Here is a 15312-nt window from a genome sequence, read left to right on the forward strand (position 1 = left end):
AAAAGAAAAAAAAGAAGAAGAATGTGTCAGACGGGAGAATCTTAAAATACCGCGAGAACGAACGAGAATAGCCACTTCCTCAAAATGTAAACAGAAGTGAGCAGTTGCACAGTGAGTTCTTCTGCATAACAAGACATGTGAGCAGGTATGTTTTAAAGTATATCTTTATATATTTAATTGTTTATTTTACAATCCGTTCGCCGCTTGTTTGCATTTACATTTATTGTAGACAACGTTGTAACGTTTTGAAGTGTAACGTTACGCTCACTGATTAATTAGCATGCTAGCCTCTTTTCTGTGCTGCATTTGTGTTAATATGGTCGTATTCTGATGATTCTTTGCTATGCAGCGTTATTATGGAAATGTGGTGGAAATGTCATCTGTGTGAGTAAATGAGTTAACGATATCTTTCCACAACGACATAACTTGTTTTGGTAATACTGAAAACTTTTAATAGAAACTCCATCGTATGTGCTGTGATGGGTTCTGCTCCGTGGCTAATACAATGGAGACTAAAGAGACCGACGAGGTGGAGAAACTGAAGTCCAAGTTTATGTCCGCATGGCACAATGTGAAGTACAGTACGTAATGACAGATCTCACGTGGATGTTAATTGCAGTCTTTCACAAGTGGCATACCTGTGCACGTGACTAATCTTGCATTTTCTTTAACCCTTCAAGGTTGGGCTCTTAAATCAAAAACTGCCTTCAGCCGTAATTCTCCTGTTTTCTTGTTGGGGAAATGCTACCACTTCAAGGCAGTGGGTAAGATGTTTTACACAGAACCTTTACACCAATTTCTTTAATCTGTCATCCTTCACATTCTATTTTTATTTAAAGGGGTCATGAATATCTAATTTTCTTTAATCTGTTAAAATGTTACTGTAAAAACATCTCAGAACTCAAAACTTCCTCAGTAGTCCAATAACAGCTTTTATTGAAACCAAGCTCAGAAAAATAATCGCATTGTTACATTATGATGTAATAGTGCGACAAAAGACCCCCTCTGCAGAAGAATATCAACACCTACTTCCACATCATCACATATTTGGCCCCGCCTACTGGCTCGTTAGTGAGATGAGAGAGAGAAGAGAGATACAGGATCACTGGACTAAAATAGCATTACCTGCCAAAAAAACTAGGAAGATAACTATATGAATATCTCAGTAGAGCATTATTTGTGTGTTCGGTACATTTCACTGTGGATTCTTTGATAAATCAGTTGCAATTTTGGTGCAGGATATGAACCTGACAGTAATGCCACAACATGTATGTAACCATGTTCTAATGCCTAATCTGTGATCAGTAATTTCTGAAATGTAATGGTTCATGTACAGTCAGACATTCTTTGTCTCAAAACCGTTAATCGCTGTTTATGCTTCAGTAAATCGAGCCAGTGACTAAACGGTCAACTTCACTTTTACTTCTCTAAGTAGCATGAAAATAATCTATTTAAAATATACAGTAAGCAATTTAAGAACCATCCCTTTATAATCGCTGATGCTGTCAATCAAACAGCGCGATTTTATCAGTGACTGAGTTCTGGACTCTCGCCAAAACTCCCGTTATAGCCCAATCAATGGCGCTGTCTACACTGCACAATGAATCTCTTATTTACGTTGTGTTTGTTATGATGAAAGCATTCGTAAGAGTGCAGAAATCGAGTTGCGATGATGAGATCACTGCATTCATGCACTCAACAGACATGTCTGTCATCGGCTACAATGCTCATCGCTGCAACATTTCATGCGACAGAAGTACATTAAATATAATAAAATAATCAACACTTTTCACGATTTGTTAATCTCGACAGCTGTAATAGTAAAAATGTAGTAAAAGTTTTCTACAGAATTCCAAATGTAATACTTTGTCATTTCATATGCAAATATTAGCCAATCACAGCAGTGGGCGTTTACTCTGAAGTCTCACAGCAGACACGCCCCTTCCAACAGAGCGTTCAAATCAGAGGCTTAAATCAGGGTAGAAAATGGCTTTCTGTTTCAAAATTATGAATTTTTTTTTATAAGTGCACCTCAGGAAACAATATCAAATAATTTTATAAATGCAGTTTATGACCCCTTTAATATATCTGGCATTTTAAAATGAAAATGATGGCTCTAATTTCTCACACCGACACACCGGGTTTATCATGAAATGTTTGCTAACTGTTGCCCTTAGATGATGAAAGTCCTACTGAGAGTCATTCTGCTGAGGCTTTAGATGGCGATGTTGTCACAGGCAATGTTGATGGATTTCGAAGGGACTTCACCTCACGAGTTTGGCTGACCTATCGAGAAGAGTTTCCCGCCCTTCCAGGCTCCACCCTCACTTCAGACTGTGGATGGGGTTGTACACTCCGGGCAGGGCAGATGATATTGGCCCAGGCTCTCATGCTTCACATCTTGGGTAGAGGTGAGATCGGGTGGAGAGAGAATCGGTTATGATGATGATGAGAAATGAGTAGATGCATTCAGCGTCTGGCCACTTTTCTTTTATATACACTGCCATTCAAAAGTTTGGGATTGGTAAGATTTATATTTTTAAAAGAAGTCTCTCATGATCACCAAGGCTGCATTTATTTGATTAACATCCATACTTTTATTCAGCAAGGATGCATCAAATTGATCAAAAGTTACAGTAAAGACATGTATAATGTTACAAAAGGTTCTTTAAAAAAATTGTACACAACTGTTTTCAAGATTGATAATAATAATAATAAAAAAATTTTGAGCATCACATTAGCATAATGATTAAATGATAAAATCATGTGACACTGAAGATTGGAGTAATGATGCTGAAAATTCAGCTTTGCATCATAGGAATAAATTTACTTTTAAATATATTCAAACAGAAAAATTGTTATTTTAAATTGTCATAATATTTAACAATACCACTTTTTTTTTTTTTTTATCAAATAAATGCAGCCTTGGTGAGCATAAGAGACTTCTTTTAAAAACAATTAAAAATGTATGTGTGTGAGAGAGAGAGAGCTCACAAAAAAAAATTTCTGGGGTGTATGTGTTGCTTAAATATAATTAGACACAATTTTTCTCATTTACATAATGAAATTCTTATAAAAAAAAATATTTTAGAGGTTGGGTACTTCAGTGTCAGAGGTTGTCACTCTCTAAAGAATGAGTTCTCAAATGATTAATGGAGGGCAGTTTTGTGTAATATGTTGAACAGGCCACGGCATTTGCCAGTTTAATACCTTCATTCAAAAAACAACATTGAAGCGTCATCCAGATCCCACGCCTATAATGAAATATGTCATTATAGAAATATCTGTCTATAAAGAGGCTAATGGCTAATAAAATATACTTATTGGCCAATTACAGGCCTTGACACTTAGCAAGGTCATTACCTAATGGCCCCACAGCCAGGTCCGGCACCTTTATGACCCTCAGCACTTCTACCTACACCATTTCAGACACCCACTCTGTTTGTGAGGATAAAATGTAGTAAAAGTGAAATACTGACTACATTGAATATCATAATTGGACTTTTGTTCTTGCACAAGCCCTACTGTCCATTTAAAAGTCAAATTTATGTCTGTCACATTTGGAGAAATCTAGGACAAACTTTCAGGAGTTCTGAAAGACTTTTGCTTCATTGTTTCTTAGTGCACCATATGGATATAATTTATGAGGTAATTAAATAGAAATTAGAATTAAGAGAGTGGCATATTATTAACAAATGATTTTTAAAAGTAAATGCAAATCAAGCTCTGAAAAAGTATTTACTTGCTGCATCCTTAAAAGCACAAAAGTATTTTTCTTTTTTTTAATACATTTTTTCTAATAATTTTCTGTCACCAGACTGGACCTGGTCCGAAGCACTGACCTTGGAGCCGCTGGATGCAGAGACATGGACCAGCAGTGCAGCACGGAGACTGGTGGCCACGTTAGAGGCCTCCATTCAGGGAGAAAGAGCACAGGTCACCCTGCCTCTCTGTCCTGCTCAAGGAGGGGCTGAGGAGGCCGACTCATACCTACAAGAGGCATATCATCGCACCATTGTGTCCTGGTTTGGGGACGGACCGTCAGCCCAGCTGGGCATCCACAGACTAGTACAGCTAGGAATGACTTCTGGAAAACTGGCAGGAGATTGGTACGGCCCAGCAGTGGTGGCACACATACTCAGGTAAAGAGTCCATAATACATACATGTTTTTATAGTTTTTAAGTCACCCATTCCTCATTATAATGTTCAGTATGTCAAATATATCTCACCCTGTCACTCTTTCTTCCTATGTGTCCCTCAGAAAAGCCGTTGATGGGGCAGCAGATGCAATGCTGAAAGGGATCGGTGTTTATGTAGCACAGGACTGCACCGGTATGGAAAATTTCGATCTAAAGTCTTTCACAGAAAAGCAAAAGGGCAAATATGATTATTAAGAAGACTTCTGACATTTAAAACCACTAGTGAAATTGCTTATACTTTGTCTTTTTATTTATTACAAATTTTCATCAAAAATGTTTTATAAGCAAAAAGTGCAACACGGTTTCAACAAAAAATATTAAACAACCATTCTCAGCTCTTATAATAGTAAGAAATGTTTCTTGAGCACCAAATCAACATATTAGAATGATTTCTGAAGGATCATGTTACACTGAAGACTGGAGTAATGATGCTGAAAAATCTTTGCCATCACAGGAATGAATAACATTTTAAAATATTTTAGAAAATACTTTTTTTTTACTGTATTTTTGATCAAATAAATGCAGTCTTAAAAATCGTATATATATATATGATATTTTGTATTATAGATAGATAGATAGATAGATAGATAGATAGATATAGATCTATATATATCTGTACAGTATATACCTATATCTCTATCTATCTATCTATCTATCTATGTATATGTATATATATGTGTGTATATATATGTGTGTATATATATGTGTGTATATATATATATATATATATATATATATATATATATATATATTACAAAATATCGTATAAATATTAGTCGAAGATTCGATGCTTCGATAGGAGGAGCCTGATTCGACTACCGATCTCACGGTCGAATCTTCGCAGAGGTGTTATGAAACGAGGATCATGCCACTTTGGCTATATGAGGGCGCTCAATATCTGATTTCACATAGAACTAGCTTTTATGTAATAAATACGTTAATATTCAGCCTATTATGATAATGCTGTAGGCCTATATAAAAATGTGCAAAGAAAGAAGCTTTTAATGAATATTTTTTAACGTGCGTGAATAAATCCAAACACCCCGTGACAGATTTAAGTTTCACTTTCAATCCGTGACCGACAGAGGAGCGTCTTCGCGGCAAGGATTTAAATCTTTAACAATGTCTGGGATAAGAAAATCTAAAGTGTGGATGTACACGATTAGAAAGGATATTCTCCAAGGCTGGATTTAGCATCAGGAAAACCATGATCGCACTTCTGCCGGCCAACGTTAACATGTTTCACGCATAGACTGGGTTTCACGTTAGAATGTATTTTATCCGCGCGCACAAAAGACTCGGACACAGACAGAGTGAAAGACTGGATTTGTTCTCTCGATCAGGTACAAGTGATTTCAAAACTTTTCAGCCGGTTCTAATTTTATTTTTGGATGCTGTGAACATTTTTAGCTAAAAAGACTGCCTCTCCAGTTTAGCATTTATTGTTGTTTCTGCAGTTAAAAAGACAAAGTTGAAAATTCTGGCTACTATCGTTATTTTAATAATTTCTTTATTTTTATTTTATTTATTAATCTGTCAGGGTTATCTAATCTAACTATTTGTGGCTTGTGTTTTGTATATTTTCCCCTGCTTTTCAGGCATTTTGCACACATTTGCGCCTCATCCTGTGACTTGATTCTGATTTATTTCATTTTGTATTTTTATTTATTAGAAAGGTATATTCTGTTCTAATTTAATTTAGTAAATTAATTGTTTATTTTTTCGGTGCATCGATGTTGTGCTGTAGGCTGGCCTGCTCGCACAGGTAATTTAGCCGATTTAATTTGATTTGCATGTGAAATGCAAATCTGCAGTGTGGCCTTTCTGGAGTTATTTATGTTATTTCTTCGTTTTATTGATCAAAAATGTTTTTATACATTTTCTTCTATATCTTTGTGTGATTTTCTGTACATCACGGCTTTGAAACGTTAAAGCCCCGCCCCCAGCCCCACCCCCATACACATGATTCGACTATTAGTCGACTATAGGCAAGACATGACGATTCTGATTCGACTATGAAAATCCATAGTCGGGGACAGCCCTAATATATATATAGGTATGATATTTTGTATTATATATATATAGATATAGATATAGATAGATATAGATAATACTAAACTAACACACATCAAATATTTTTAAGCTAACTCACAGACATAATACAATTGTAGCTGAATTGTGTATTGTGAGAGTACAAGTACAATTAGGGTGCCTTCACACTTGGTTTGGTTTGCGGGAAACTGCGTTCACATCATCCAAACAAACCAAAGTCTGATGTCAATCAAACTGGGTGCGCACCAAAAGTGCTAGTGTGAAAGCACCCTTAGATTCAGTAACAGCTATATTTTTCCCACTTCACAGAGAAATGTACCTGTTTTTGACCTCTGTTGTTGATTGTCTGCAGTGTACAGTGCTGATGTTATTGATAGCCATTCAGCACGGACGAGCAGCCACTGTGATCCTCAGGGACTCAATACTGGAGCTGCCCCTGATAGTAGAGCTGTCATCATCCTCATTCCTGTGAGATTGGGTGGAGAGAAGATCAACCCAGAATACTTAAGCTTTGTCAAGGTGAGGCTTTGGTATGGAAGCTTGTTTCCGCCACAGAATAAAACATTTTAAAAGATAATTGCAACTTTTTATCTCACAATTGCGAGTTTACATCTTGCAATTCTGACTTTATAACACACAATTGCAAAATGATGTCGCAATTGCAAGTTTATATCTCGCAATTCTGACATCTTTTCTCAGAATTGTGAAATATAAACTCGTAATTGCGAGTTATAAAGTCCAATTCTAAGGAAAAAAATACTGACTTTTTTTCCACAGAATTGCAAGTTTATATCTCACAATTCTGACTTCATAACATGCAATTGCGACTTTATATCATGCAATTCTGACTTAATATCTCCCAGTTGCGTGTTATAAAGTCAGAATTGCGAGATATAAACATGCAATTCTGAGAAAAAAGTCAGAATTGCGAGTTTAGTTCTCACAATTGCGAGTTTAGTTCTCGCAATTCTGACTTTATAATACGCAATTGCGACTTTAATGTGATTAAAAAGTCAGAATTGCGAGATGTAAACTCGCAGTTGTGAGATAAAAAGTCACAATTACCTTTTTTAATTTTTATTCTGTGGTGGAATCAAGCTTCCATACACTGGAGATCACCCTTTTGCACAAATACAAACTAGATCATGCAATGACAAAAAAAGAGAAATAATTGTTAAAGATGTGGCTATCAACTTACAATACAGTGATCTTAACTGTTCTCTTTTTCTTTCCTCGCCAGAGCATATTAAGCTTAGAGTACTGTATCGGCATCATTGGAGGAAAGCCTAAGCAGGCCTACTATTTTGTTGGATTTCAAGGTTAGTTTTTTATTCAGAAGTCATTGTGCACACTCTTCAAGAGACAAAGTAAAAGAATGCATGCAAAGAGAAGGCCAGCGGCATCAGAGAAGCTTATTTTATTTTTTCCGAACCCATCAAAAATACTACACCATTTATCATGTGAGGCAATCTGAAACAGCAGGCTTTCTCCACTTACATAAGTAGCTTGCATAGATTTCAGAGCTACCCAGAGTAGCCCACTCTCCATCACCTTCAGTAGCCAGTGGAAACCTTCAGTTGGACATGTTGGTAGTCAATATTTACCCATTTACATTTTAACAATTTGAAATACACTCCGCGATGATGTCTAAATGACAAGCAATAAATTCTCCCTGCCAGGCCCAGCCCGTCGTCTGCATTCATCATATGCAAATGATGTAATATAATTGCATGTTTGTAAAAGTAATTTCTCCACACCAAAATTAAATGACAGCCCCCTTTGCTGCATAAAGAATGTGCTTGTACAACCAGATTCGATTATGCAGCGTTTAATCCATCCGAGTTTAAGAAGGACCAAAAAAAATTCTCGCATTTGATTGTTTGAAGCCCAACTGAGGTGGGTGACTTTGAGCTGCTCTGCATAGAAATTGGGCAAGGATAGGCATTATAATAATCACTGTGTTTTTTGAATAACTTGTCTTTTGTTTTGTCCTTGCAGATGACAGCTTGATTTACATGGATCCTCATTACTGTCAGTCTTTTGTGGATGTCAGCACAAGCGATTTCCCTCTGCAGGTAATGTGGAATTACAAAAAGCTGACCGGCGCACAGTGATGTGAATTTAATAGTTTCTGTACTTAAGGGTATGAATCTGAAAGTAGACCTCCACACTCAATTACCGAACACTAGAGATTTACACATTTTTCTGGTCTTTGTATCAGCCCCAACATTTTATATAGCTCCAACGATTTTATATTTCAGCATCATAACTTATTTTTACGCTTTTTGCGTGCTGTAGAAAGTGGCCTGGCGAAAGACAGAAATATTGGGCCATACTTTTTGCTCGGCTGTCTAAGCCTTTCAGATCTCCGGCAGAATTCAACATTTGTCAAAAAACGTGTCAAAAAGTAAAATCTTTTATTTCTGCAATCTGATTGTTTCACATGAACACGCATCCATCATTTGGAACCGCAGGATTGAACAGTTTAACACACCTATTGGACTGTAGATGGATATTACAGACGAAAATGTATAATGTATATATTATGTATGTATAATAAATGTGCATATGGATCACTGTGATTTCACAAACATGGAAAACAAATTGCTGCTTTTGACTGGAATTTTAATGGATATTTAATCTTTTTTCTTCTTTAAAGTCCTTTCATTGTCCATCACCAAAGAAAATGTCTTTCAGTAAAATGGACCCGAGCTGTACCATTGGATTCTACTCAAAAAATGTCGAACACTATGAAAGAATTTGCAACGAACTTTCAAAGGTGGGTAAACCTTTCAAAACTTTTGTTCATGTTTTAATAAATTGAAGTATAGCAAAAATTGTTCCATAGTTTTTGATGATAAATGGTATGTTCACTTTCATTTTAAAATGTTCTATTATGTTATGCCTAAATTCACAAACTGTCCAAGAAAAATATTTCCCTTTTAAGCCGTAGAAAGGCAGCTATTTAAGTTTCAGTCAGCAGGTGGCAGCATTTAACTAGGTAATTGGCAACTGTGAAACTATTGGCACTGCTCCCAGCAGAGGCTAAAGGGGCAAATGTTGTATGTTATTTTATACATTTTCAGTTGATAAACTGTTTGTTAATTTGCTAGATATTGGAGCCCTCATCGAAAGAGAAGTACCCTGCATTCACCTTCATGAAGGGACACGGGAAGGATTATGAACTTTCGATGGATGTAGAAAAGCGAGAATGGCCTTTCATCCGGGACTCAAGAAAAGCAGGGACAACATCGGGAGACTTTGTGCTGCTCTGAGAGAACCCTTCAAGCCTCTAACCAAGAGCCAAGTGATACACCACAAATCAGGGCTGTATTTACATAACACTGTGGGCCTAAACTATAGAACCCTCATGTCATTTCAGAAAAAGCCATTAAACAAAAAGACCAGTCAGTGCATTCACTAGCTTCACATTTAACTGAACCCATACTGATGTCAATAATTCTGTCAGTATGCGCTTGAAAGCTAAGTTTAATCCAGAGATGGTGATCATAGTCTGGAGTGTTTCATGCACATGGGCCATCCACATTTGTTTTGATTGCAATTTTATTTACTAGCTAAACCAGGAAACATTTCAGTGTGCTCATATAAATGCAATGGACATGCGTGGTTAATACATGTATTTTTTTAACAAGAATGTATTTTTTTCTAGAATCATGTTACTTTTCTCTGGGTACATATCATTAATTATTTCTTAAAACAATGTCTTAAAACACCTATCTAGTGTACTTTTTTGAAAGATTCTACATTATATGGTGATTTAACTTCACAAAACTTATGTTTTATGTTAACTGGAACGATAATGTGCCTTTACAAGTGAGTAGAAAACACTGTATCACGTATAACTAAATATAGTGGTAGCTAGATTAGAAAAGCCCTCTCTGCTGCCAGCGTTTTTAGAAATATTAGTCGTAGTGCGTTGATATGCACTGAAACTGTGCTTAATATAAGATTAATTAATGTCAATAAACAACAATACAGTAGCCAATATGAAAAACCAGAATTTCAGCGTTATAAAGATCTTGTTAGTCTTTGGGAGCTCTCTGTGTTATTTTTAAGGTGTAATGGAAGATATAAACCAGTATGAATCAAGGAGTAATTTATTATTAAATTATGCCTTATTTAAATATCTCCTCAATTTTATTTTCTTGGTGATGTATCATTTTAACAAAATTGTAAATATGATGATACTGTACTGCCATGAATAGCTTTAATTTTTGTTAGAAACACCTTTGAACCAAAGCACTTGGCATTGAACAAAACTGTAACACTATAGCTCTGATACAATGTTGATATATTATAGGTAACTGGCATCATCTTAGTTTTTTTGTTTTATTTATTCAAACCTATTAAATCCACCATTTGTCAATTTTAAGAGTTGTGTAAATTACTACCATGTATTTGTAGTAACACCATACTTTAATCGCCAAAATCATTTTGCGCAATGAACGTTTCAGTTTTATAATTGTTGAAAATGGTTTAATTGTTCAAAAATGAAAAATAAATCTAATATGGTTAAATAATCAAAATGTGTTTCTACTCGGTCTGTAATTACCTACATGATTTATTTGAAGTAGCTCAACTTCCGTTCTTTACTGAACAGCAAATTTGTTATTGAGCTGTTTTCAGTTTATTAACTCATCTTCCCAACAAACACTGCAAATGAAAATGACCCGCACTTACTAACTCCTTTTCATAACCCATCCATGGAACAAATCTGTATCTGGTGATTATGTCATTTTCCAGGGCAAAGTAATTGTAAAAATCCTTGCGTTGGACTCAGTGTTGCCATGGTTAATTCTTCTGTTTCTTTTCCGTTTGAGCAATGCTTTGCTATTTTCATGTTAAATACAAATTCTTATATTAATAAGGTCATGGCCCATAGGGTCTGGTTGGGGGAACAAGTTGCCCTTCTGTGGAACCAAGCAAGCAGAATAAGTCACTGTCTGTCTCGCCACTACATGTTGTGAAGACAGAAGCAGCGAAGCACAATAGCCCCATCGTCTCAATGTCTGTGATCAGTAAATTCATTTTGGGCTGTATTTAGGAAACAAGGAATGGAGGAGAGCGGGAAAAGGGAAGTTTGGGACATTAGGGGTGAGGCAACATGCCGCCCTTTCCGTCAGTGTTATATGAAAGGTCGCTTGTGCTGGGAGGCATGGCTGCTTTGAGAAGACTTTGTGTTCTAGCCGTATTTATGATGCTGCCTGTATGAATATTTGATTAATGAATCATTGTCTCCTGAGGGGGGAACTCTGTATCTCAGCAGCGGCTACGGGACCATACCAGACCTCATCTCTCTGTTATAGCACAGCTGCCAATAGAGGCATTGATTCCGGCAGATTCCTTAAAATCTAATCTGCTCCGGCGAGCGCATTCCACAGATGAAAGAAGCGGAATTCTCTGAGAGGCTTCGTTTTGCAGGCAATTTGGATTGAATAAAGTTTTCTCTCTTCTCTCTCTTTTTGATATGCATTTTGACAAGATAGGATATGACATAAGTTTTTTTGCTGCAGGCTGTAATGGAGAAAGCGCAGTCATTCATTCGGAAAGAACTATCAACAATCAGTTCAGTGTTTATTCCGTTTTTTTTTTTTTTAATGCCTTTCTTTTAGTTTCTAAGACCATCTCTTGTCGAAACCCAAGCAAAATTAGGCAATGCACTTGATCGTTTCCTCCAGATGGAAATAGACACGAATTTACACATAGGCTATTACACCATGTTGAGGAAAGTCTGTGTAGTCAGACAGACAGATAGACATAGATAGATAGACAGACAGACTCTTCAAACAGGTTCATAAAATGTGTTTTTGTGCAATGAATGTCACTGGGGTTCAAAACAACACTGGAATTACCAAACCAATAAAGAAATATATTACTAATAGTATTTTACTGTAAAAAAAAAAAAAAAAAAGTATTTAATGATAATAATATTTTTTGAAATTATTAATATTTTATTTTACAAAATGATTATTAAAAAATATATATATTTTTTCAAAAATGAAACTATAGAGCTTATATAGGTATAGAGAAATATAGCTGCAAGCAGCAATTATCGGGGCCAAGCGCAAAGACAATAAGACATGCCAACATGGCTGGGAGTGTCAGACCAACTGCAACAATGAGATATTAAAGACATTTAAAGATTATTTTAGGTAAAATGGCTGAAAAATCATATATACAGTAACTAAAAATATGATTTAATGGATTATCAAGACATATACCGAGTTTTGTAATTGTACACCAATGCATTTGTAAAGTGTTGCATTTAATATCATGATATTATATTGTAATTAATGGCAATGTACTTGTTTTGTTATATTATAGCGCCACCCTTGGTTCCACCGCTTTTTTTGTGTTCTCAGAGTGAGCCCATACATGTGTGTATCAAATTTGGTGAAAATATCTCATTTTGTTTTGGAGTTATAGACATTTATATGTATGAGAGCTTAAAAAAATGACCAATGGGCGTCTTTGATTGGATTTTTTTGCCACTTACTATCAAAATGTTGACATTTGGCCAATAGTGTTAAACCAACAACCTATGTTTCCAAACTTCCTACGGTGGTTTCATCTTGATCAGTCTAACGGTTTCGAAGATATTGGCAAATGTTTTTTAAGCGCTAATATACAACATTGCGCTAACCATAAGGCAAAACCTAGAATGTTTGATATTGTTAGACTCTGCAAGGATTCAGGAATGTAAGGAGATGACTCCCGTGAAAATAAGTCAACCAAATCCAAAGTTACAAGCATGTAAATAATTGCCCAAAATGGCCGATATGGAAAAATTGGATATCAGTCGACTCGGCATGACGCCCTGAATCTAACGAAACCACTTTTATATAATTCTTTTGTATCTCCGGACCAGTAGGTGGCGCTGTGCCGAAACGCAGCATGTAGCCTCAAGCCATGCTTGTGATGACATATACCAAGTTTGGTCTGAATACGATAAAGTGTTGCGGAGATACAGCCTTAAGTCTGTCTTTGCAAGCACTACATAAAATTAGTTTGCACGATTCAAGAACGGTTTGACGAATCAACTTGAATTCCATAACTTTTTGTTGGTCTGTAGATGATCTAGTTACAATTTTGTGAAAATTGGAGCAACCATCTAGGACGAGTTCAAAAAAGTAGGGTTTAAAAAAAAATCTAAATGGCGGAAAGATTTATATGACGGAAAATGACGTCATGATGCAATTGAATTTTGTTTCTAGCCCTTATGGTTCAAAAGTTATTAGCATAAACATGAGTGAAATTTTGGACAGTTGGTGGTGCTAGAGGGATTGAGTTAGAGACTCCAAATTTGCTATGGTGACTGTTCAGACTGTCCTCTATCAATGTGCCAAATTTGATAACTTTCCCGCAAGCGGTTCTATGGGCTGCCATGGACTTCCATACGGAAGAAGAAGAAGAAACAGAAGAAGAACGCCAACGATTTCAATAGGTGCCTACGCACTTTCAGCGCTTGGCCCCTAATTAAAGATTAGAGCAGCTTTGCATGTAAAAGACCACATTACCACGCTCCAAGGAGATAAAATATATATATTTATATATTTATATATTATTATTTTTATTTTATTGTTAAAAAACGGAGAAGAAAGTTCAGAAAACATTTTTTTTTTTTTTTTTTTAACGGAGAAGGAAGTCTGGAATGAAAACAAAGACAGGCTTTTTACTTTAGTGAAGTATACTTTTAAATGTTAAATGAAATGTTTATCGTTTTGTTTTTCCCCACTACCGAGCACCCAAGCCTCCCCTGAGGAGGGCCTTTAGCCAGCCACAAACCCGTTCCCCCTCCACCGTGACAACACAGGGCGCCCGGAGTTAACATTTAGATAACAGATGTGTGTGCCTGTTTTCATACGCCTTTCAGGTGACAGGACATCACAGGGGCTGTTTCCTGCATCTCTTGGGCTATACGGAGCAAACACATGTTTCCTCATTCCCCTCTCCTCTCAGGCATGGCCGACCCCCTGTCACGATTTACTAACCAAATCCATCCAGAGCTGGCGGGAGCAAAGGCTTGAAAGCTGGGGATATTGCCTGCTGTTGAGCCTGTCGAGTCAGCTATGTGTGCTCCACAGTTGAGATGAGTATTGCTAATGCACACACAGACATTCATTCCAATGAGAGGAGACACTTTACACCACAGAGAGGCACAACATCTATCTCACAGACACTCTTTTGTCATCCAGTGTACCTTTACAGTCATAAAAACATATCCAAGGTGTGCATTTTAATCAAAGTTAGGACTGAAATAATTTTCCTAGGCGCACAGATGAAATGATGTTGCTTGTCTCATTATCTAAGAAAACAAGACACTGTAAAAGTCTCCCATTAATTAACAGAGATATGACCGCAATTGCAACAGTGAATAAACTTAATCACTGTCTTCAAAATGTCTGCTTTATGCCACAATGAAACAATGTAATAAAGGGAAAACAGAGAGAGATAATGACATAAAAAAAACATTAAAATAAGCTAAAACAACTACTGTAAATATCAAGATTTTTCTTATCTAATTTTATTTCTTTGAAGAAAAAATAATATATACTGTTCATTTTTTAAAGTGTTATTTCTAGACTTTCAGCTCCTTTCAACTCCATGGACATTTTTTTTAAATATAATAAAAACAAAATGTTCTATTTATGTCCAGCTAAATTATTTCATTTGGTAAAAATTGTGCGCAAAAATCCAGTAAATCACGAACAACTGGAACAATCATGGGGTCCAAAAGTTTGATAAGCACTGCAATAGAACAACTATTAATCTTTATTTATGTCGTAGACTATATCTTAGTCTTTCTTATATAGAATGGCAATTTAAAATTAATAATGAATTTGCTTAATATTTTAATTAAAATGCTAATAATTTGTAACCGTTTCATTTAATCAAAAGAGCAAGAATGTTTTTGTTCTTGCCGATATACAGACTGTAAGATTTATACAACTTGTTCTATAAACAAGAAGTTAATGTTGAGAACTTAAATCTGGCATGCAAATATTCAGACATATATATATATATATATATATATATATA

General features: G+C 35.9%; 1 protein-coding gene across 1 annotated transcript; it reads left to right on the top strand.

Moving 5' to 3' along the window:
- The first annotated feature begins 8 nt into the window (after window positions 1-8).
- atg4c (autophagy related 4C, cysteine peptidase) lies at window positions 9-10799 on the top strand. The gene is made up of 11 exons (XM_082136039.1): window positions 9-145; window positions 458-581; window positions 681-764; window positions 2178-2411; window positions 3818-4142; window positions 4263-4333; window positions 6605-6771; window positions 7493-7571; window positions 8251-8327; window positions 8912-9031; window positions 9366-10799. The coding sequence occupies exons 2-11, from the start codon at window positions 470-472 to the stop codon at window positions 9525-9527; spliced, it is 1431 nt and encodes a 476-aa protein (XP_081992165.1). The 5' UTR covers window positions 9-145; window positions 458-469; the 3' UTR covers window positions 9528-10799.
- The last annotated feature ends 4513 nt before the right edge of the window (window positions 10800-15312 follow it).

This window comes from Leuciscus leuciscus (assembly GCF_965113295.1).
Source record: "Leuciscus leuciscus genome assembly, chromosome: 14".
NCBI lineage: Eukaryota > Metazoa > Chordata > Actinopteri > Cypriniformes > Leuciscidae > Leuciscus > Leuciscus leuciscus.

Bases quoted from the DNA above. Each gene is read 5' to 3' on its own strand.
- atg4c (XM_082136039.1), top strand. From the start codon at position 470: ATGTGCTGTGATGGGTTCTGCTCCGTGGCTAATACAATGGAGACTAAA. The intron at 582-680 runs GTACGTAATGAC...TAACCCTTCAAG, and splicing joins ATGGCACAATGTGAAGTACA to GTTGGGCTCTTAAATCAAAA. The intron at 765-2,177 runs GTAAGATGTTTT...TGTTGCCCTTAG, and splicing joins CTACCACTTCAAGGCAGTGG to ATGATGAAAGTCCTACTGAG.